Consider the following 24,224-nt stretch of genomic DNA (forward strand, 5'->3'; position numbering starts at 1 on the left):
GTTATCTGACATTATTATGAATTTAACAGGAATTTGCCAGACAGCAGTGAAACTGAAATTTGAAAAATAGGAGATTTAAGTCAGATTTCGTCTGCTTGTCAAATAACAGAATAAAATGATAGTATAAAATTTGTACAAATAACTTCAATGCCTATATCAAATAAGTACCTCACAGGAATGCAAATAAAAGAGAACATAGATGTAAACATTTCACTTTATTCCTACATAAATTAACAGCTTGATCAACTTGCTATTTACTCTTAATAAAACTTCATGATTGTCAACTATCATGATTTCTGATATATGAAGACTTTTTCTGAAGTTATGTTAAGAAATTGAATGTATAATTTAATGGCCAGAGTGGGCGGGCTTGTCAGGGTCGACATAGTCGAGCTGCTCATCAGCAGTGTGGGGCCAGAATGTGGGCTTGTTGAGCGGGTCGAGGGCCTCCTCGGGATAGGCATCGCGGAAGTCTTCCATGGTCATCTGGTCATAAGGCAGCAGAGACTTGATCTCAGCAATTTGTTTCTCGAGGCTGTAATTAAAGTGATGTTATTAATATATGAACTGAATAAAGTGTGAGTTTCTGGATTTGCAATAAAAAGTAAAAGATTACTGTAAGTATAATTCAGGTCCAGGGTTTGTTAAAACTTATTCATCTTGAAAATATCATAGACTTCCTTATGCTAGACATGTTTTTAACTTAATTTTAATGCAATTATGACACAAATACGATTAGGAAAGCGAAATATTGTCAGTATACATCTCTTGTACCCTAGCTTAGAAACCTATAAGAATAGTACTCACTTAGCAATGTTGGTGTTCGATTGACTGACGAAAGCTTCGATAGCCTTCTTGACCTCAGCCCACTGGGCATCAACCTGAGACGACTGAGTGTCTGATGGGTACGGGATCTTCAATGCCTCGTACTGCTTCTGGAAGTTGTCAACCATACCCGCCACAGGAACGGCATTCTTGTATACAGACCAGTTGATCTTTGGTGGCTCAGGGGGGTTAGCCAACACCCTGAAACAATAATCAAGAATAACCAACAAATTCAAACGAAATTATGTAACCCACCAATCGATCAAAACTAACCTTCGGAGGTAAGTGTCGGATCTGATTTTGAAAGCAGCGAGGTTCACCTTCTGCTCGGCCGGGACCCTCTCGGCCAGGGCGGCCCAGTTTACGGAGCTTTGCGCGATCCTTTTCGCCATTTTTCGGCGATTTTTACACGATTTATTCTACAAGGACTGTCACTGCGAAATAGTCAACCAACCACAGACAAACTAGTCTACGTTTTTTGTCATTGACCGTGAATACGAGTCTTTTTGCTTGATATTGTCTATAGTTTATATTCAGAGTTATGACACAAAAAAAAATTGTATACTTCTTTCAATAAAATTAATTAATTATTTAAAATTTTAGGAGACGCAGAATCAAGAGCTTTAACATTACATTATCATTTTCTGCTTAGTTCATACGCACAACAAATACCCCCGATCTTGCCGATAGATGGCAGCACTATGATGATACTTTATAAATTCAAATAATTATCATTACGAGTGCATTTATTGAATTAATCTTTTATTGGGATGATAAATAATAAAAAAATTACCAAAGGTAGGACAACATGATAACATCACGTAGCGTCCTAGCATATTTTTAAGATTAATAATTTAAAATGCATAAAGCCGGTTCCAGGACAGTAGTTAGCTAGTCTCAGCCAGGGTCTTGTTTTGTGTTAATCAGACAGAGGTGAAAAAAATAAACAGCATAATATAAGTACATTTATTTTAGCTTTGGTTCACTAATAATATAACAAATTAAACTAATAATATAATCGATAGAATAAATTACTGAAACAGATATTTTCTAAATTTCGTTACACAGGGATATTTTAATCAATAAATAAATAATCAAAATGCCAAATAACAGTTTTATTACAAAGATGCTGCAAGTTTGCTCATTGAAGGCTATTTATCCTAATTGACTTTTACAAATCAGTCTTTGCAAGAACATTATAGTTCTTATATAATAATTATTATAATATTTTGCTAGTATATTCATGGTAAACGTGATATTAAGAATGATCAAGTTTGGTATTTTGTGCGTGTAAGCTTGGAAATCACATTGATAAAAATGTGATGATTTATAATTTTTTCTTGCGATTGTGTGAAATAACAAATGATTTGTTTTCTTTGAAATAAATAATAAACCTCCACATTTTTATCAATTCAGTCTAAATACGTTAATGAATTAACATGTTTTAATAGGTGCGTATATACAATGATCATTTTTTCATAAAATTTTCGATAAACAATCATCTTTTCATTAAAGGCGGATACAGACAAACTAAAATCAATGAACAGCTTCCGTCTGAACCCAAAGGACTGATAAATGCTAAACATAATTTTAAAACTAAAGGAATGCAATTCTTATATTTTGAATAATAATTATTATAAAATCATAAAGCATTTTCTTAGAACTAAAGCACTAAACATTATTTCTATAAAAATAAAAAGGTAATATTTACTTTGGTTAAGTTAAATGGTAAGCATCAATAAACTAAATTATAAAAAAGTTACCATTGATTTTATGTACAGTTTTTATTTCTAATATTTACAGGCATTAACAAATTCTACAAGTTTGTTCTCAAGGTGTCTATAATATACACATGCTTGTAGAACTACAATAACTTTTGACAAAGCTGTTTTGATTTTTGATAATAACCCAAAGTTAACTTTCTGTTATTATCAAAATATTTTTGGTACCGATTTTTTCATCGTTAGGATACATTATTCAATAAATAATAATGGTATCAAATAAAGTGATCTCACGATGAATAAACCGGGATTTCTAAAAAAGTACCTAATTATAACAGGGTTGAAGGTATATTCCCATTTAGGTTTACAAAATCACTTGAAGCTGATGCAAAAATACATTTATATTGTTGGAAGGTATTGCGGGAAGAGAAATGAGATTCATAAACATAAATGCATGGACTAACGGGTACTGGCCCACAACACATTTTTATTGACAAAGAAACATAATTTCGCCGACAATATTATAATTTTCCGCACAAAAAGATTTTTACCGGATTCTTTTACAAGCAGTCAGCGCCATCTACATAAACATTAACTTCTACCATCGCCGCTAGATGTCGCAATTCATAAATTGGCGGGTTTATCTTTCATGTGGTTTCTTTTCTCGACGTAATGGGGTGAGTTTGAGGAATGTCCCATGGTTCTGCTTCCCCACGTCGTTCGTCTTGCCACGGGGTTATTTTTACATAGTTTGAGGAGGTTTGCGTAGGCTGCTCGGTACTGTCTGTTGGTAGCTGCGTATATGAGTGGGTTGACGACGCTGGACGCCCAGGCGAGGATGGAGGCTATGATGTGCAGCCATGGGTACGTGATGCCGTCGTCTGCCACGTTCATGATCATGAGCGGCAGGAAACACGCCAGGAAGCACAGGAAGATGGTCAGCATGAGTGTTGTGAGGCGAGAGTCCTCTTCCTTCTCTTTGGCTGTTTGGCCGCTTTGTTTGCTGTGGGTGAGAAGAAAATATTTAAAATACAACAGGAATGTTATACAAAATATAAGTCAAATATGCCCGCAGAGTTTTTTTTTTAATTTCTTCCTTAATTTGATGTTAAAAGTCTCACTAATGTATAAAATCATTTAAAAAGTTTCCACATTCCTACTTTACACAAACACCTACACAGTCTCGCTATTGAGGCGCCATCAAAGCGTAGTACTTATTGCGTTATTATATTGAGGTAATTATATCTCAAAATCGGGAATCACTGAAAGCTTGCAAAGCTATCACTACGATATACAACGTGTCCCAAAACTCAACGTCAAAACGAAAACCTGAGCTAGGCCGAGTTGTGTTGGCTCTCTCTACTGGCTTTTCCTTTCCTCGCGCACCGTCTATCTACCTCACAAATCTCTGATAAAATAATGCTATATTATTCTAAAGCTCGTCATTGTCCCGTCGTCCCATCACCACAATAGTCACAGATCAAGTGACTTACCCCCATACACACCTGTGACTGCCCAGCTTCCGTTTACTCTCCCTCACGCGCCAGTAGATGCAGGAGTACGAGATAATGATGACGACACACGGTAGACCGAAGGCTAACACGAACAGGTACTTCTTAGGCGACTTGCCGTCTTTCGGCAGGATCGTGCATGAGAACGTGTTGGTGTCCAGGCCTAGCTGGCCCCAGATACCGAGGAGAGGGGGCACCTATAAAAAGAAGAAATTGTTATATTAGATTGAAATCAAGAAGGGATCGAAAATATAAGATGAATGTGGGAGATTTTGTAATACTGAATTAAAATAATATTTTGGGGATCTTATTCACTTTACTTTTGAATTTATATTTTGTTCGTACATAAAGCTTCTGTACTCTAATTCGAGTGTGCATTGCGTATAGTTTTAGAGATGCAGTTCAGTGATCAACAACCCTATTAGTCTTCTATCAGTCTCTTTTGGGCACAATATAAAAAAATATATTCTGCCCTTATTTTAGCTTAAGGTTATTTTAATAGAAGTTAGATATGTAGCACCTTCGTTTACCTAAGCGTTCGATTGAACGATACACAAATGGCGATCAATATTACTCGTACCTATGACTTAATATTTACCTACTCCAGTTAAAACATGACTTATCTGAAAGATTAGGTATTAAACTATTGTGTCATCTCGACATCCGGCTAAGTAAATAGTCACTATTCATTCAATTGGTTTCACATTTTAAATACATGCTTTAAAACAATATTGTAAGGCGCACTCCAATAATAACATAGCATATTTTTTGTACATAATAAATAGGTTGATACTGAAAAGCCGAGGTTGAGATTAATTCATAAAATCGTAACTAGTTCCTATAACTCCTTACTCCCATTTACCGAGTATTAGCATGATTATAAAAGGCAATAAACTCAAACAAAACTTATAAAGCTGCATGACTATTAAATAATTCACTAAGTTTTATATGCTTCTCTCTTTTATTCTCCATACAATAGAAAGTGACAAAAGATTCTTAAATCGTTTTAGCTTTTAATGAATAAGGGTATTTAACATTTCTCTAGATAGTTTCAACTCATCAAGGGAGTTAGAACAATTGAACTAAAGTGCTGTTTCATGAGCCTCCATCTTAATAATGGAGAAATTTCTCAAAGCTATTCGGAGTTATTAAGATCTTTTTATTGGTGCAGGGAAATATTAGGGAGCTTATTAATACGAGTAGACATTTTTATGACCTACGAAATGATGTTGATGGCTTACAAAAAGAGAACAGCAATATTACACTATTTTCACGTAGAGATAGGCTGAAGTTTACACACCTACTTACATACTTATCACATAGGTAATGTTAGTGTTTAAGCTCGATTAAGATAAATCGTAAAAATTCGTTGTCATCACTTTGATTTATAAAATCATGTCCAATGAAAAAATGTCGAAGAAAAATTCTTGATGACCACAGGTTTCATCTATATCTCTTTTGGAATTTTATCTCACTGACAGAGTAAATATAAAAAAAACCATTCTCTTGAAATTACATCGTACACAAAAGCTTTTAAAAAAATCGACCAAAGCTTTGAAATATGGCATATTATGATCGACCTTATGGTCTAAACTATGAGTTTCTCAAATAAATAACATAATATTAAGAGCCTTAAAATAGAACAGGTTATTTTACAGTGATGTCGGAAGTCAAATAATTAGTTCATTGCACTTCCACGTTAGTTAATTGTCCTGAATTAACTCGCATCCTCTGTGCCGCCGCTTGTAATTAACTATACTAACTATTTTTACAACTAGAACTGGGTATAGTTAAGAAAAAACACCCTTTAACTCATAGCCTTATTTAAAAGAGGGCTTGTTAGATTATAGTTCATGCTTCAGATAATAACAAATACCTATTATTAGCAAAAATCACTATTCTTGAGGGCATGCAAAGTTCCCAGCTGAAGCTGTTGGAGTGCGCACAGCATGGTGAACTCAAGGCCTAACCCCTCCCTCAATTCGGACCCTTGACCAGCAGTAGGATAGATATGGGTTAAACAAATCTAATACATTTATTGACTGTGTCTATAGATGATTCGAGCGATTCGAGTAGCGTAAGTGACTCCAGATTAGTGTAGATCACGAATTTTTCGTCTCTATTTCGGAGGAAGTTATTTTGATTTTTATTTGAAAGTTCTTAATGGTAGTTTGATTATAAGCCCGGTACTTTGGATATATGCTCACCTTCTATAATAGCCAGCGTAAAGATAAAAAGTTTATTTATTGAATGATATTTGTTTGAACTCACGTTTTATAAAGGTACCTTGTATAATGTATATGTTTACATGTATATGATTCCCTTAAATCGTTGTTATTGTAATAAAATGATTGTTGTATCGTGTTCCGGCGTTACTATGAAATCTATTATTGTATGGTTTTTACGACTGTTGTGAATAATGTCGGCTTTTGTATTTAATATGTTGCGTCTGTAGTTGTCTGCAGATATTATACAGATGTATATTAAACCTACTTTTTGTGAAATATGAGTTTGATGATGAGTTTTTTCTTATTATAGTAGTAGTATTTTTTCTTATTCTTTCCACGACCAATGGGAGGTCCGGTGCAGGACCGATGGCTTTAGGTGCTCTCCACTTCCTAACTTCTCTGAAAAGACTTTGGGGCCAACCCGGGTTTCGAACCCGATACCTCTTGCAGTCGAAGAATTATTTTCTATATAAATGTACATTAAAAAAGGTACTTTATTTATTTGTTTTTGAATCTAAAGAAACCGTTTGTTAGAAATCGTCACAGCAAGTCGTGATAAAAAAAAACAAACTGAGTGCGTGAATTTGGATAACTTATGAAAGATTGAAATAGACATTGTAGACTTTAATGAAAAAAGAAAAGCTTTTTTAACTACATATAAGAAGCGGTGTGTTAACGACGGTTTAAATTGTAAGACATTGAGGATAAATTGAGCGAAAGCTACCGACGTTGCTTATAAAAGTAATGCAATGTGGATTAAATCGGAAACATCAATCATCAGTAGTAAAATGTATACAGTATAGGTACTAGGTGATCTAGTACACAAAGAGCACGGATATAGGTCATAATGTTAAACACTAGCGAGATTTTAGTGCTAACCTGAGAGCGTTCACGTTGCATAGAAACTAACGTACTTACTTATGTTTGATCAAATATCAGTGTATTAACACTACTATAATATAATATGAGGAATATATAGGTAGTTTTAGTTTTCTTTGATAGTAATTAGTAAGGTAGGTCAAGTAACTTATTGTGCGACTACTTATTAGAAAACTTAACTAAATGCAATCTAAATTCAACGGTTTGTCGCTCACTTAAACCTACTAACATTAATGGCGAAGGTTTCTGAGGGGTCATGGACGGATTTTAAAGAAATTTGGTACACTGGTAGCTTAAAACCTTAAATAATATAACCTGGAATATAGAATTCACAGGAAGTTTTACCTTGGGCAATCTTTTCGTGTGGACGAAGTCGCGGGTGGAAGCTAGTATACTATACTTCACATAAAAGCACTATTTTAAAAGCTAATCTTATTCGCCTACGGTGTCGTAAGATAATTTTCGGCAACGCGAAAAATCAGCAATGGCCGCTTGCGTGGCCTTTACTCCTACATGTACGAAACCGGATTTCAACAAAAATAATGATATATATCCCGAGAACAGTACGAAGTGTTAATGAAAGATCTTGTCGATTGATACGGCGACTGGTGTTTTCATTTCCCCGTGATGCAACAGTTTTTGTTATCAAAATAGCGGGAACGTCTGCGCACGCGCCCGCCATGATTGATACACAACATTTGTTACATATTCTCTGTGTTTTTGCAAGTGTAATCAGTATGTAAAATAAGTTTTTTTAAAGGTAGGTAAAATGTTGGGTTTTATGGTGGGAATTTATTATATCTAATTAGGTATATACACACTATGGTTTAATTTCATATGATAATAATGAATTAATAAGCGCTAGACAATAAGATAGAATAGTAAATTAATCATTTACTATTCTATCTAGATAATCTAGATATTATATTGATGTTTCAAGCTAAATAAAAAATATTCTTGGATTTTAAAATAATTTTTAAATTTATCTCTAACTCCAAATAATTTTACCGTAAAATGGCCATAATTTTCATGAGAACGATATCCGATTCAAAGATATTCGTAATTCCAGATTATTCTATAAGTTGAATGTCCTGCCTCTGTTCTATTCATAGTGTATCATTTAAAAGGATAATATCTGTTAAATCTTGTATGTATTTATGATGTTCAATAGAAACGAACTCAAAAGAAAGTCATACTAAACCTGATATAGAAAATATACCATGATTTAAAACTAACTTCGCGCTTCCCTTCTTTCATATTCTTTATTTTTTTTATATATTTGTTTTTTTTCGTCAATGTGTATATATAGTTTTAATTTTAATAATCTAATGTAAATATTTAGTTAAAAAAAGAAACTAACAAAATATAAAAAAAAAACTGACATGATGTTAGTAAAAACCAAATTTTTATTCAGTCGCTACATGTTAAATACTGATATTCATCTGCCTCCGTTGTTACTGGAAGTCAGTGGAAGCCGCCAACTTAGCCAACATAGTTGGTGGAAAGGCTAGTCTGATAAAATTAACTTTGAAGCTATGAGCTTGAAGCTTGAAAGCCTGTGAGAAACAAAAAACACGGAACTACCCCGAGCTTTTGTAGTGTTTTATAAGCGTTTTTAACTCACCATGAGCCCGAAGGAGACGAGCCATATAGTGATGAGCTGCACCCATATCTTGGTGGTGGTGTAGATCTGAGAGTACATGTCGTAGTACGCTATCAGTGTGTATCTGAAACAAATAGAACAATATCATTAAAGTATAGGATATACTAATGTCTTTAATAATTCAGCTAAAGGAAAGTGATATAAATATCTCTAAACATTAAAATGAAAACGGGGTGATATAAATGAGATATGCCTTTCTGCCCGTAGAAAGGTAGAAAGGCGAGTTCTCGTTCATTCTTCAGTAGGTAATTCGAAGAACGGATCTCTATTCAAATTAATAATTAACGAAAAATCTACACGACAATAATAAAGTTCATAGACTTAGCTGCTATAAGCGTATTTATGTTATATACATAATATTGTATGGACATCTTAGCGTAGATCAACACGCAAGAATTTTACGAACTTACGTCTGCCATAGCCATGAGAGATCAGATTTAAGATATAAAAATACATTAAGACAAAATTATAGTTTAGTTACGTATTTATTGGCTTCTAAATACCGTAATGGATTTACACTATTTATTAGGGAAGATTACTGAAACGATTTCAATGGGCAGTTTTCAGGCGCCTCTTGATACGTGTATTTTTAATGGTCGCCTACGCAAAGCAATTTCCTAGAGGCTCGCCTGTTTGCTATTCGCTTATAGATACGTTATTCCGGTACAAAGTAGGTTATATTTATAAAAGTGGGATCTAATTTTAGGTGAAATAGGTAAACAATACATTTCTGAATACATACATAGATATTTGGATTATTTTAATCGTAGTAGAGTGGAGTCACTGTATTTTTTTTGTCAATATATTCTTAAAATTTAAGAACTTTCGGATGAATAGAAAATTCTGTATTTTAGTTATTGACGTCAATTTTATTCGGAACGTATAAGGAGAAAGGCTTTGGCTCACCAGTCAGATTAAGAAAAAAAGGAAAAGGCTAAGATGTGTGTCTCTGACAGAATTGGTTTTGTAGACAGATACCACCAATGGTAAAATTAGTCTAGAAATTTCTAAAGAACCTGAGGGGACTAAAAAACTAAATGTTTTCATAGTAGTTAATCACAATTTTACACAAATAAGATCAACAATTGATCTGAGCGTAATTATTTAAATACCAATATTAGGTACCTACTAGTTTAACTGAGTATATATTAGTTTCATAAATAGACTAGGCTATGTATTAGGTCGGGGAAAAAGTCTTTTCGCATTATAATATGTATGAACTTGTAATAAAATCTCTTTGGCTTCAAGAATCACATATGAGTACATGGTTCATTAGGTTCCTTTCAGTGAGCTCGTGAGGTACCCAAATATCGAGCATTTTTGTGTAGAGAAAAGATTTTATTACCAGTTCATACATACTATAATGCGAAAAGACTTTTTCCCCGACCTAATATACATTTTCAGATATATACCTGTATCAAGGATTAAATAAGCGATTCAGTGGGAAATTGTTTACGATATAAATATGATAGTCTATCTACAGTTGTAACAGTTTCTCAGTGTTTGCCTTTCATAAGTTTACGAGTAATAAACTAAATAGTACGCAAACGAAGGTATATTTTAGGGACATGACGCGTAATGTTGTGAAATACACTGTACAAATATTTTTTTATAGTTTGTTTGGACAACGTGGGTGAGTTCCGAGTCGAGGGTGAATTTCGTTGAAGGTGGAGGCGCGTAGGTCAACACAGGTCTTGTTATTAAATTATTTGGCATTTTTATTTCGTCAACCGAAAGAGCGGTTAGAAGAGACGATTGTGTAGTGTTGTTAAATCGATTATGCAATTCGATTGAATAATAATATTATTTATGCAAAAGTTTTAATGTATGCTAATAGTACTTAATCATGCAAAAACTACTTACCGGATTTAGTAGAGAGATAGTTTATAACCTGAATGAATGCATGGAATTTTCAACCCGGGAAGTATTTTTACGCGGATGAAGATAATGAATAAATTAAGATACCTATGTATATTTTAATAATCTTTTAAAACAAATTGTACGGGCACTTCCCGTCGAAGTCGTAGCAATATTCGAAGTAATATTTGTAAAATCTAAGTGCGGTTTATTGGGTCTGTAGCAATCGTTTAGTGTTAAGTAATTTATTTCAACCGTATTTAACGTTCAATTATCATTTTCAGAGATTATTGGAGCGTTTGATTGTAGCTTGTAAAGAGAAATGTAGGAGAAATTGTGTAATGACACACTCGTGCAATAAAGCTATTTCAAATTGTTGGTATCTTTCTAACTATGGTCAGTGAACAATTTTTTACAAAATATTAAGGACAATTAAACGAAAAATTCATAAATCCTCGTATTCATAAAAATATATGAAGTTATAAAAGACTTATAAAGTGTTTGGTTTCTTTCACTCCTTAGCGAAATGAAAAAGAGAAAACATATTATAGTAGCTTTTTAACTAAAATAGGTTTATAGTGTGTTTATGAATTAGAGGCTAAGGAAATTAATTAAATAAACTACTAGCTATACTACAGCTTATGTTCTAGAAACTAATGAAATATATCTACGTTGAATAAGGTACCTTGGTCAAATATGACCAGGCGAATAATATGACCACATACCATTATTCCAAACACAAAATGTGTATAGTACCTTATAATCATAAAATTGGTTCAATCTTTTAGCTAAGAAAGTGTAACACATACTTGTACATACATAACATTACAAGCGTTTCAATTAATTTTTATTAAAATATTTTCTTAGTTCCCACTTCAATTTACCACTTAACACACTACTTCTAACTTAAAAAAATAATTGGTAAGTACCTAACTACTTTTTCCTCAATCATTAATTTTGAAACTCAACGTGGGTATAGCCACTTAACATTATATAAACAAACCATGATTGATATGAGAGTTTCATTATCGTTTCCTCACCTTCTTAAGTAATCTCTAAACGCAAATGTTTACATACAAATTAACAAACTAGTGAACATTTTTTGTGAAAGGTTTGAAGGGTTTTTTAAAGAAAACCCTATTAACTTTAACGTTGTCAAGTGGTAGTGTAGACGGCAGTTAATCACAAGTCGGGTTTAATCTTCACATTTGTAATATTAAAGATTTTAAGGAACTGTATTATTAATCTGGCATTGAGAAGTATTTGTTAGATTTTTAGTTACCATATTTCGAATCTGGATGTAAAATATTTGGTCTTTTATTTGAAAGTGAAAAAGTGAAAATTGATGTAAATGATACACTCTGACATCTTCGAAAATCATCGTAAAATTTAACCCACTACTGGTCCAAACTTGGGCAAGAGTTTTCTCCCGAAATGTGACAAGGGCAAAGTCTTGAGATCTACACGCTAGGTAAGTGCAATTTGAAGCCAAGTGAAAGAAATTTAAAAAATCGCAAGTTTATTGGCAATTCTATTCAAAAGTACGACCTTTTAAAATGGGGTCATAATAATGTCAATTCGTTTCAAGTTTTTTTATCAATGGCCGAATCTTTATATGCCTGTTACAAGTAGGGGTTGTTTAGCAAACAGAGACAGCTTTAATCCGTCAGTTGCATCTGCAGCATCTGTTCGGGGCTAACGAAAATAAACGAACATAGCCGAACGGGTCAGTAGCCGTGGTACAAAGAACACTCTGTTTGGTGACTCAAGTTTTATTGCCTGGTTGTGGCTAGGGAGAAGGATCCTGTGGGATATTGATTACAATTTTATTAAAGCAGAAGTTTAAACTTTATATGAAAGTTAAAGGAGATGATGCTGTATTTGTGGTAATAATTATGACATTGTAGCAGGTGTTATGGATTCCAGTAAGTACGAAGTAAATGTTTTTATGATCTGTGACTACGGATAGGCATATGTAATGAATGGTTTGTATGTTTGTGGAAAAGATCCAAACACGGGGATGTCTTTTACCGTTATACAAGCATGGCTAAAGATTTTGTAATAAAGAAAAGTGTTGAACGCATTCAACGTTTGATAACATAAAAACTATGAGTAGTTTTAGCCCCCCTAAAAATTTCTGGGGATTTAGCATCCATATTTCATGGTCCTATAACTTCAATGAGACATCAGTCGTGATGGGGGGCGACTCGATACCACCACTTCATACCGGTGTAATGCCTTCTCACGTTGAAACCAAACAATAATATGTTAAAAAAAAACACAGATAATAAGTTTCCAATACTAACAACTTCAGCTTAAACTAATCTATGTAACTTCAACTTTAGATAAACCTAGTCGGCAGCTTATTAAGTTAATCGGGTACAAACTCATAAAGCGTGTAAACATGTAATTTTATCTGAACAAACAGTTCCAGCGCTTCCCACAGGCGCAGGCGGGGCCGCGAGATAAGCGCAGTGTTGTGCCAGTGTCGAGTGCTTTGATTCACAAGATGTGATAGGGACTAAGTGGTGTCTTTACTGTTGTTTATTAAAAGCTAGTTTGTTTGTTTGGTTTGTATATGTTGGTGATTTGATAGCTTAAGATGTTTCAGAAGAGTAATTTCCAATAAATTGTTATACATATTGGCGATTTGATACAGTCATGTGTTCATTTCGTTTTTTAACAGCTTCTAACTAGACTTTCCTATAGGTTTTTGACTTATGATATTATTATTTCAACCTCTTCATAAATCTAGATTTAAGTAAAGTTGTAAGATGAAATTTTGCGGGGTCCATTTTTTGTTGTAGCTTACCTGTGATGAGGCTTTTACTGAAAGAAAATAATTGTTTTGCTTGTTCTTTTTCAGAAATAAGTAAAATATCACCACCAAACTTTATTAGTATTGAATTAATAACGATTTAGCGGTCTGCGGTTTAGTACCTTCTTTTGGACTGATTGTCCACCACCCCTTATTCCATTAGTATATACAGTATTAGTACATTATGTATAGTAATTGTGAAATGTCAGCAAACAATCAGTGTGCGTCGGAGAGCCTGCATTGTATGGAGATGTGATCTCAATGTAGATTGCAGCCAATGTTGCCATTCACGCGGAAAATTGACGTGTTCCTACGTAATTTAGACATCGATACCACTGAATTAATTTGAATGAATAAGTAAATATGTCAATAGAAGTAATTAACGACTTTTCAAAACGTATCGATGTTTGTTTTAGTAGGCCTAGCATGCATTATTGATATATTACTGAAGAAAGAAGTAAGCCTTCCTAGCGGATCATCCTGCAATCTTTGTTTGGGACTTTGTTCCCCGTCTCTTCCTTTAATAATGGTAATCACAGAATAGCACGGATTTAAAAAAATGCAATTAGTAGTTATGTCGAACAAACAACTTAACTAATAAAATAATTCTTGAAATCGGTCCACACGTTTCCGGGTAATCGGTAAACATACATAAAAAACATGCCGAATTGAGAACCCCTCCTTTTTTAAAGTCGATTGAAGATAAAAGCGTCACCAATGCCTTTATATTTCTGCTGCTACATACAGTAACATACTTTTCTTTGTAGTAATGTCAATAAAGAGGTGTTAAAGAGCCCGTATATTTAATACAAACTATTTCGTTTGATCAACATCCCCCTCGTATTTGTAGAGATATTTTATTGCGCCCATATCATTGTTATACTTAGCTGTAATATTAGTTATTGTTGAAGCTTAATTTGATGTTTTTATTGGTGCTTAAATGGTGTAATTTGTAAAGGGAGTACGTGTTAAGATTGTTATCTCAAGTTAAGATGGAAGTGTGACTGTAATAATGATTTGTTTTACGTAAAATATAGTTATTATTTTGATTCCAAATTAAGCAAAGCTTGCAACTACCGTGATAACTAATAAACATAGTTTTATTCTTCTAAATACATACTGTGGCCAGATTCAGAACAGACACTGGTGCTCATCACAGAAATATTTGTCCCGGGTGGGATTCGAGCACACACGCGGCGCTTCGGTTATTGCGGCGAGGTGACTACGTTACCCATTGCGCCAAATTTGCAGTTTGCAGTTTGTCAAAGGTTCATAATATTATGTATCTCTTGCTAAAACTTTATGTGTCAGATAAGCCACCGTACACATAATCAATACGGGCATTATTTTGACCCGTCACGCGGCTCATTAGCTGTTATCAGTTTAACACTCGTATCACAGCCGAATCAAGATAAATGATTATGAGCCGTGACATTTCACTGCCTAATGGAACACGTGGGAATTGATAACAGAGATTCGCTTCTGCTTAGACTTGGTGCTTTTTGGGAATTAACGTATTATTATAGGATCATAAAGAGTTTAGCTATGACTTAACAAGTAATTTTTATCTCGCATTATAAAAACTTGCTTGTTTGTTTTTTTAAGAATGAAAATATTTCTCTATGCCTTCTTGAACAATTTGCTACTTCTTTGAAATCGATGCCAATTTTGTACCATATTGAATACCTAATTGATTAGATGACTGTAATAAATGATGTTAATGTCAATTAATGCTAAGCAACTGTAAATGCTGCAGATTTTCTAACCTTATCCATATTTTTTGAACTTGTCTTTGATATTTCTTACTTTGCATAAGCAGGTTTTCGAGAAGTGTGTATGTAGCCAAGGAGTTTCTAGTAAAGGAATTCTTCAGACCGAAAGTGTTAAGTAAATGCCTCAATATTAACTTTCTAATCATTTAAAAGCACCAAAATCTAAATTTATTTTCAGCTCACTAAAACTAAATCTTAAACAAACGTGTAAAGAAAACTAATAAAATTAATCCATAGTGTGTTTACTATGCACAGGGACAGTTTAAATTGGTAACCCCTCATTAATATTGATGTAGCGAATGCTTAAATCTTGCGGGTCAGTGACCTGATGACAATAGGGTCTTGACATGTTATTATTGGTGGTATTTGAGCTGTTTTGATTGTAGGGTTAGTTTTGTTGAGTACGTGTATTTGATAGTACCTAATGTGTGGTACCTTTTTTTCTCACGGTATTGGTAAGAGTTAAATTCAGAGCCCCGGTCCTTGAAACTTATATTGAACTAGCTTTTGCCCGCAACTACGTCCGCGTGGTTTGTGACTTAGTAGGAAATATTTTTTATACAAACTCTCATCCCCTATTTTATCCTCTTGGGGGTAGAATTAAATAAAACCACGAGCAGATGCCTACGTCATAAGTTCTACCTGCATGCCAAATTTCAGCCCGATCCGTCCAGTGGCTGTGCCGGTGCGTTGATAGTTTGATAGATCACTTTGTCAGTCAGTCACCTTTGAGCTATATATATTTAGGTTTCGTCCTGAAAGCGATAAGAATATAAGGAAGAACCATTAAAATGAAACACGACTGAATACGTATGTGCATTTTTCTAATTCAGTTTCTATTTTAATATTGAAATATTTTTATTGAAATCCGGCCAGATCAAAAAGTAATTTTTCAACCTTCAGTATTCCATTCGTTGAAAAAATAAATAGTTTCTAGTACATATTTCTATTTCATCGATTACGAGAACCACGTTCCTACTAGGTCAATAACAAACGAACTATCCGAACATAACCTAAAAATACCGCCAAAAATGTTGTACCATAGACAAGGAGTTTTTTTTTAACGTCAGCAAAGAGGTTTGTTTTACTAGTGATGGAGTGGGATGTGATAAATAAGTTGTAGACATTTATAATCTGTTTTACGCCACCACTAAATGTATTTTTTACGAGCCAAACGTTGAAGCATGTTTGTCGGGATATGTAATTATGTAGAGAGATTCTACGTTATTTTCCATTACAGGATGTCTAGTCTTGAGTAGGTATTTAAAGGATTTAATTTAAGAGATTATAGATTAAGATTGGGCTCATTGGTGATCTGTCCCTATTTCTGCATCCTGTTAGTCCCGTTTATTGCTGTAGCTTCAATACAGTTATTAGTTACGCAGGTAACTAAGGATTTACTTATATTATTTGTTTACGCCTAAAGCTGAGGTTATAAGATCGACTCATTGGGTTTCTTTATAACGTCTATTCGTTCGAACGCTACCTGAAACATTTGCAAGAGATGGATGCAGGTCAATGATGATAATAAAGGACTTCTTGTCCTTTATTATCATCAAGTGTGATCAGTCCTATATCATAGAGTAAGCAGAAGCAAATATTTCCTCAAGACCTCAATAGCTTTCCTTCTTAAAATGATAGTTTCATGATGACCTTCGTTAGGGATATTCCTGTAAATCGGTAGACCACTTCACAGAGAAATATCAAAGATACAGTTAGTAGCGATAAATTTGTCAGCGCATGTTTTATCGGCACGTAAACACATTTTACGTAGGTAATAATATTTACTTCCTATTTTTACGGGAGCTACTTATAGACACTCGTGTATTTTTCAGTACTGACTTTAGTTTCAACCATCTATACCGCGATTCTCTACCACTATCAACTACCGACAACCAGCTAGCTATCGAAAAATGTTGTATGACAATAGGTTCAGCGCCTCTAGCGGGCGTCCTATACTATTTTTGCAGTACATTTAAAATGTTAAACTTTCGATACTCGAGGGTTTCAATTGTCGTCTTTAACGTAATTTATTTGTGAGAAAGAACTATAACGCATTACTGTACAATGAACCTGAACTTCTAATCTTTCCTCAGTTGAGGGTGTCGAAGTAGTGCAGTCATTGGTGTTGTTTTTCAAAGCATGGATTGAATTATATCACGAAGTAAATCTGATGTGCGGTCAAAGGTTACATCACTTAACTATTGTTTGTTGCATTTAACAATTAGTTTCAGATTTTATTACTTCTTTTCAGTCTGTACCAGTACGTGATTGAATACAAATCTATAAAATTTGTTCTGCTTTGCCTAGGGCAAGACAATAGTTACGGACATATTTAAAATTTAACGGAAGTATAATATTATTATAATGTGTGTATATAATTATAAACCTAATTGAGCTATATTTTCTAACGCACACCTTTATTCTCGAAGAGATTAGGATAATAATATGTTTTGTGTTATATCAAACTTTTGTATAACGTAAAAATCAATTTAAAAACTAAAGTAAAGCCACTTACCTATTAATAGTAATAGCGACCATAGACAGAAGACTAACAGCCTCATTGCCGTAGAAGACGAAGGCGAACATCTTGCAGAGACTGGGTCCCAGCCCCCAGTGCTGCTGGATGTACCGGTTCGCCGTGAGCGGCAGGTTGATGGAGCAGAACAGCAGGTCGGACACGCACAGCGAGAGCACAAACATGGTGGTGACGTGTCCGCGCAGCTTCGGGTGCATTAGCAGTGCGATCGTTGTTACTAGGTTACCTGGAACAGAGATGGCTTATTTATTGGTGGAAAAAGGGTGATTATTATACTATACTTATTATTATTATACTCAGGCGTGCGAACTACGTCATAATCGAGCGATAGACTCCGATAAAATTACATTACTTAGTTCGCTCGTTTGAAATGGCCCGAGTTGCGATCTACAAAATTAAATAGTTGTTTCGTGTCTGGTTGTACTTTGTGTCATTTGCTTGTATGTTTGTAGAAGTGCGGGAGTTGTCTTTAAACTTTATTTTTATATTTTTTTTGTTCTATATTATATTTTTTTCTATTATACTTGATAGTACGGAAACCTTCATGCGCGAGTCTGACCCGGACATGGCCGTTTTTCTATTAAATCTTATTATTTTGTGTAGACAGAGAAAAATAATTACTCTGTCTATACAAAATAATTAAAACCTTTGATGATTCATTCAAGGTCCAACACAATGTAATGAAAATTCAAAGGTTTCTATTTATGTATAAACGTCGATAGTCGATTGATCGTCTCTAGCAACTAGTGATGTACAACTCGTCTATAAACAAATCGACTGGGTTGATTGGCACAGCTCTTATGGAGTCGAGTGCACCACTTAACTGAATTAAATCCAGTCGCGGTTTATACAAACAAACATTATGATGGGGAGACTATATTGTATAGAGATTAAAATAAACAAGAGCTTATATATTTTCAATCTTTATCTTTATCTACTGATATCTACTTCATACATGATTTGTAATAGGTTACGATGATGAGCTACTAGCCTATGATACATAATTGGACGCAGTTTACAATATTTGTAAACGGTAAAACAAATTTTCTTGTCACCATAACACAACACGTTCCACGAATGTCCTGCTAATATAAATACTGTGCAATCAATAAAAGTTAATTATTTTAAAATCTTATATTTTTGTACCATTTACTTACCCCCGGTTTCTGAGTACATTCAGCGGTAGTTTATTTATTCAACAGCGTTTTTTTTTTGTATGAGTTTTTAAGCTATTGGATAGATAAACTACCGTTTAATGTACCTGAGAAACCGGGGGTTAGTGTGTTATGTCAGACAGTTACACGTATAAATAACCAATAACCCTTATAGATTTGGTACAGAGACTAAGGGCATACAAACCGACTAGAAGAGAACTTTCACACGTTATCCAAATGAAACTGAGAGCATTTTAAAGTTCTAGCCAAGGAAACCAAATCCTAGATCCATGACTCTTTCCGGACACTTGAAAGATATTCCGACATTGATTCATCATGTTATGTGTCATCATAGGAAGCTAAATTCACAAAATGTCCCTATTACCAGTGACAGCACTGACTGTTCGTCTGTCTTTAATCTGATAACTACAGTCAATATTGACACTGACTAAATTCACTTAGCTCTTAGTCATATTGAGTAACATTAACTATCGGTACTGCACCTTATTTATTTGTAGAATTTAATCGAGCACTTGAGTGTTAACCCATCGATATCGGTTTTAAAGAACTGAATTTAACGGGAGTTATATGCAGTTGCATTCACTGGCAGTACCAAGTAGATTGCTGACGCAGAATTTATTAGAAGCAGAAAATACTTGAATTTAGCATGAAAATATTATGAAAAAATAACGTATTATGTATGTATTATGCTGAAAATCTAAATATTCTTGTTTATTTTAATCTCTTAACAATATATTCTTTATTGATAGCAATAATTAGGTTCGTATTTTATCAGAATATATGTCTTAGTACATTAGCCCGGATGTAATAAATTATTGCACTCAATCATTTTATTTTTCTTTTGCATTAAACATTAAACGGGCAGCACATTGACCACATTTAGTTTTCACGACTCATAATTGAGTTTGCTATATATACATCACTTCTAACTTATTTTTGGAACGATTATATTTTACTAGCTGATCCGCGCAACTTCGCTTGCGTCACATAAGAGAGAATGGGTGAAATTTTTCCCCGTTTTTGTAACATTTTTTACTGCTACTCTGCTCCTATTGGTCGTAGCGTGATGATATATAGCCTATAACCTTCCTCGATAAATGGAGTATCCAACATTGAAAGAATTTTTCAAATCGGACCAGTAGTTCCTGAGATTAGCGCGTTCAAACAAACAAACAAACAAACAAACTCTTCAGCTTTATAATATTATAGTATTATAGTATATAGTATATAGTATAGATGAAAATCTTAATACTACCCATTCATTGTATACTTATATTTTGACGGACTCCGTGGCACAGTGGTTAAGGTCTCCACCTTCTAAAGTTCGATTTTGATATAAACTCGAATTCGTCACTATTGAAATCGATTTTGTGTCGGGAGTAAACCAGATGTTTCATAGTATGATTTTATTTTTGATATAAGCAGCAATATACTTACATAACGGTGAAATTCTAACAGTAAGTCGCTATTACATTACACATCAAGTAAACTATGGTATTAAACCACATTAAATGTTGCCAATTGAAATAAATTTTACAAGTCATAAACTCTAGTTTCTCTTATTATTGCGGTGCATTTACTTTCACAAAAAATGTATTCATAGGTTATTTAGGGCGTATTAACGAGCGTCTCCATATTTTAAAGTAGAACTAGGTGAAAAATATAATATGTAACGCATACATTGACGTATTTATTTACATACGTAATTATAGTGTTTAACATATGAGGCAATGTACTAGAAATGAAATTAGAAGAAAAGATTATCGTGTATACCGTTAAATACATATATTATGTATAACAAATAGAAGTGGGAATTGTTCCTTATAATAGTTTTAACCTGGTTAAAATAGATGTCAGAATCAAAACATTCATAAGGTATACATCCTTTTTAGACTAACTTAGACTTTATAAAGACTATATTATGCTGATCAGAACCCATTTAAGAAACTAAACTTTTCCTGTTTACCAGATTTCGCTAGATCTTCGGTTTAATTTTGTAGAGATATGTAAATAGATAGGTAAAGTTTCAATTGATAGTTTTAGTACTTCTTATTCTCAAGGAAAAACTCAGTATTTAACAGTACCTATTTAATGAGCTTTCCCTCGAGAATCTTGCAACTATGTTGGAGTCGGCTTCCAGTCTTACCGGATGCAGCTGAATATCAGTATTTTACATGGAGCGACGGCCTTTCAGACCTCCACAACCTAGTTGCCTGGGATATAACACGATACCCTTCGGTAAGACTGGTTGTCAGACTTTCAAGCTTCTGACTACTGTTAACGACTGTCAAAATATATCTTTGAAATTGACAGCCGGGACCCACAATTTGACATGCATTCTGAAACACGAAGCAATTTGATATGTATAAGATGGTCACCCATCCGCAGAACAACCTCGGCAAGCGTAGCTTAACCTCAGAGACCGATCCGCGCGGCTGTTGTTAACTAAGCCACGAGCTCCTCTAATTCTAATTCTCTCTACTAAATTGTAGGACTCCACAAATTACGGTACTAGCGTAGAAACCGTCATACTCCAAACATAGTTCCGCTGTACTAATGGATTATCAGTTTGACGTCGAATGCTAATTGCGAATGCACGATTTAAAAGGATTAGTGACGTATTCCGTTAATGTGTTTGTGGTACGTCACTAGCCAGTTATTGGGCCACTTGGGTTGCCAGTTGAGAAATATAGACGTAAGTTTTTTAACGGCATAGTCTTTTTCTTTGTATGACTAATGCTATTTTTAAAGTAGTATGGATAACGGGGTCTTTTTAATAATTGGGTTTTGGTTACATGTTTCTGATACTGTTATTAATTTCAGTTTTGATTTTCAAGCGTATTATCGGCGTATGTGAAAGTAGGTCTGAAATTAATATTAATATACTTTAATAGATATTTTAAGAATTTACGAGAGCTATTTGGATTAATCGTTTAAGCACTACTTAATGTTTGGTTTGTAGATATTAGTGAAAAATATTTTTATGTTCAGTAAACTATTACGACGTAAGCTTTAGTGCAGACACCAAGTTTATTAGTTAACCTCTTAATGTTGATGTTAAAAATGGCATCCAGTTATTGCCAACCACGCCGGGGGGCTTGCTTAACTTAGACTAAACTACCTTTTCCAGCCCATCCATTAGAAAATAAGACAAAACTATCAATAATCTAAATCGCACACACAACTAACAAATATTAATCACCCAAAAGCAATTACGAACGATTCTGTTATTCTTCCACACCCCGTAATTTGATCAGTACATATGTGTATTGTCCCGAGGCAATGTGAGGGTTTGGGGTCACCGGGGGTCGTCGGGGGTCTTCGGTCAACCGCCTGTCGCGATACAAAGACAACTTGATTGATCTGCCCACCCCGGTGCAGTAAATCGTCGTAATTAATCAGTGGATGTATTGACAGCTGTTATTTATAGATGATATAACAATGAGAAGTAAATAATGTGTGCAGAAAAATTGATAAAGATGTTGAAATGACGGAAATGAAAGAATAAAATAAACTCTACTTATCGAGACAGTAAATCAGTGCATTAGGACGTTAAGTGTCACTTTAGAGAACACGTACCTAAATTGTGTCCTTTGATAAAGACTGCTACCAGTTTTCATACTCAATCCTTCTAGACGAAAAATGGAATACGCCTGGACCATTCACCAATGAGTGGCAATAAGCATGTCGTTACATGCATTTACTTCAATCAAACGAGCGTCATATTTTTCGATAATGTCCTTTAAACCGGATACTTGCTAATTTGTCCTGTAGCTTCATAATACTTGTGATTAGCGGTCAAACTTTGGAGAGAAACGAACAAAAGTTAATAAACTTTACTTCACGATAAGAAAATCTTTCGTTTGTAAATCGTTTGTTGATAGATAATAAAACTGAGGTGTAAAAAGTGGGTGGACTTACAGATAGGCGTTTCTTAAAGACCTATCACTTAGCTTGGAGTTTATATACTTGGCGCCAAGCCAGACCCTTGGCACCAATCAGAAAGTCTTGAGATAATCTAAATAAATCATCAGTTTTGTACAAATATTACACCGCACTATTTGTTTGTTTGCAAGTCTTGAAATGGAAGTGTTAATAAATATTTTTAATGACTACGGGGTCTGAGGCGCCTATAGACAGTTGTGCTCACCAGTCAGTAAACGAACAGTGGGTTAAGCTAATCTTGGTGCGGTTATTCCATTGATGGGTGACCGCATTGTGGTATTTGAACTAGGCGTCTCCGTGCTTCGGAGGGCACGTAAAAAGTCGGTCCCGGTTGTTATCTACTACTATAACAGTCGTTACGCCACGTCAAAGGCCTTCGGGTGGCTTGAACAATTTTGACACTAGGTTGACTACTAACCATACGATAAGAAGACTATAGTGTAAAAGGGTTAGGTAGAAATTATGTTATGTCTAATATGGTATCGTGAGACAACTAAATGTATAAATAATGAGTAAGAACATTACTTTTACTAGTGCCATAAACACGTAAAGTAAACTGTTTTTTGTTTGCGAGGCATCTTCTAAACAACTGAACCGATTACAAAAAGCTTTTACGATTCGAAAAACCCTGCTTATTTACCACATTTTATCAATTTTTAACAGTCTATATGGCATAAAAATTCTATACAAGGTCTTCTCATAATAGCTGGTGGTATTTTGGGAGGCGATATCTAGACAAATATTCGAAAGTTTTAACCAAAAAAAACTATTTAATCTGAATTTTGTTATCAAGAAAACCTAAGAGACCCTTCAGACCATTTAGTATAGAAATGAACCCCTATGCCTTTATTTCACGCCTTTAACAAAGTATTTCCGTCTCTTTCATTTCATTCAGAACACAAGCTAAACAATACGATTAACACTTTCATGCTTTTATTCAGCGAAACGACAAAGTGTATTAATTCCTAGTATCAACATCAATAACATAACGATTTTTCCTCGAACGAATATCGGTAAAATACATTGGCATTTTCCAGGGTTTGTTCAATTGTATGCCATGAAAATGATTACGTCAAATGACTGGCTGACTGCCTGATTGAACGATTACGGGGCAACAAAAAGTTCTGTATAGTTATGTGAATGTCATTTGTGTGAATTTTGAAAATTATAATTTTGATTTTGATGTTCAATAGTAAGGATAATAGGAGTTATACCACGACGTAATGTTTAAATCTAAACCATGTTATGATATCAAAGTTTTTGCAATGGAAACAATATCTATGGAGACCTT

The 24,224-nt window shown here is 34.2% G+C and overlaps 2 protein-coding genes across 3 annotated transcripts in view; both read right to left on the reverse strand.

Annotated features, from left to right (window-relative positions):
• Nucleotides 1-196: 196 nt before the first annotated feature.
• Nucleotides 197-1,295, reverse strand: ATPsynD (ATP synthase, subunit D). The gene is made up of 3 exons (XM_076122977.1): nt 1,099-1,295; nt 808-1,026; nt 197-535 (listed from the first exon to the last, which is right to left on the reverse strand). Exons 1-3 carry the CDS (start codon nt 1,215-1,217, stop codon nt 349-351), a joined length of 525 nt encoding a protein of 174 aa, XP_075979092.1. The 5' UTR covers nt 1,218-1,295; the 3' UTR covers nt 197-348.
• A 488-nt stretch (nt 1,296-1,783) lies between these two features.
• The window catches only part of LOC142978472 (protein trapped in endoderm-1-like), a 48,065-nt gene continuing 25,624 nt past the window's right edge, over nt 1,784-24,224 (reverse strand). The window contains exons 3-6 of one of the 2 annotated variants that reach the window (XM_076122938.1): nt 17,793-18,039; nt 8,789-8,891; nt 4,040-4,254; nt 1,784-3,549 (exon numbers count right to left, since the gene is read on the reverse strand). In XM_076122938.1, coding sequence (XP_075979053.1) covers nt 3,171-3,549; nt 4,040-4,254; nt 8,789-8,891; nt 17,793-18,039 — 944 coding nt within the window. In that variant the 3' untranslated portion in view covers nt 1,784-3,170. The remainder of the gene's footprint in view (nt 3,550-4,039; nt 4,255-8,788; nt 8,892-17,792; nt 18,040-24,224) is intronic. The other variant, XM_076122939.1, reaches the window with a different exon arrangement.

This window comes from Anticarsia gemmatalis, chromosome 14, assembly GCF_050436995.1.
Source record: "Anticarsia gemmatalis isolate Benzon Research Colony breed Stoneville strain chromosome 14, ilAntGemm2 primary, whole genome shotgun sequence".
Taxonomy (NCBI): domain Eukaryota; kingdom Metazoa; phylum Arthropoda; class Insecta; order Lepidoptera; family Erebidae; genus Anticarsia; species Anticarsia gemmatalis.

Coding starts and splice junctions, on each gene's coding strand:
- ATPsynD (XM_076122977.1), bottom strand. CDS start 1,217: ATGGCGAAAAGGATCGCGCAAAGCTCCGTAAACTGGGCCGCCCTGGCC. Junction 1,027..1,098: donor TCCGACACTTACCTCCGAAG/GTTAGTTTTGAT, acceptor TTATTGTTTCAG/GGTGTTGGCTAACCCCCCTG. Junction 536..807: donor TCGAACACCAACATTGCTAA/GTGAGTACTATT, acceptor CTTTAATTACAG/CCTCGAGAAACAAATTGCTG.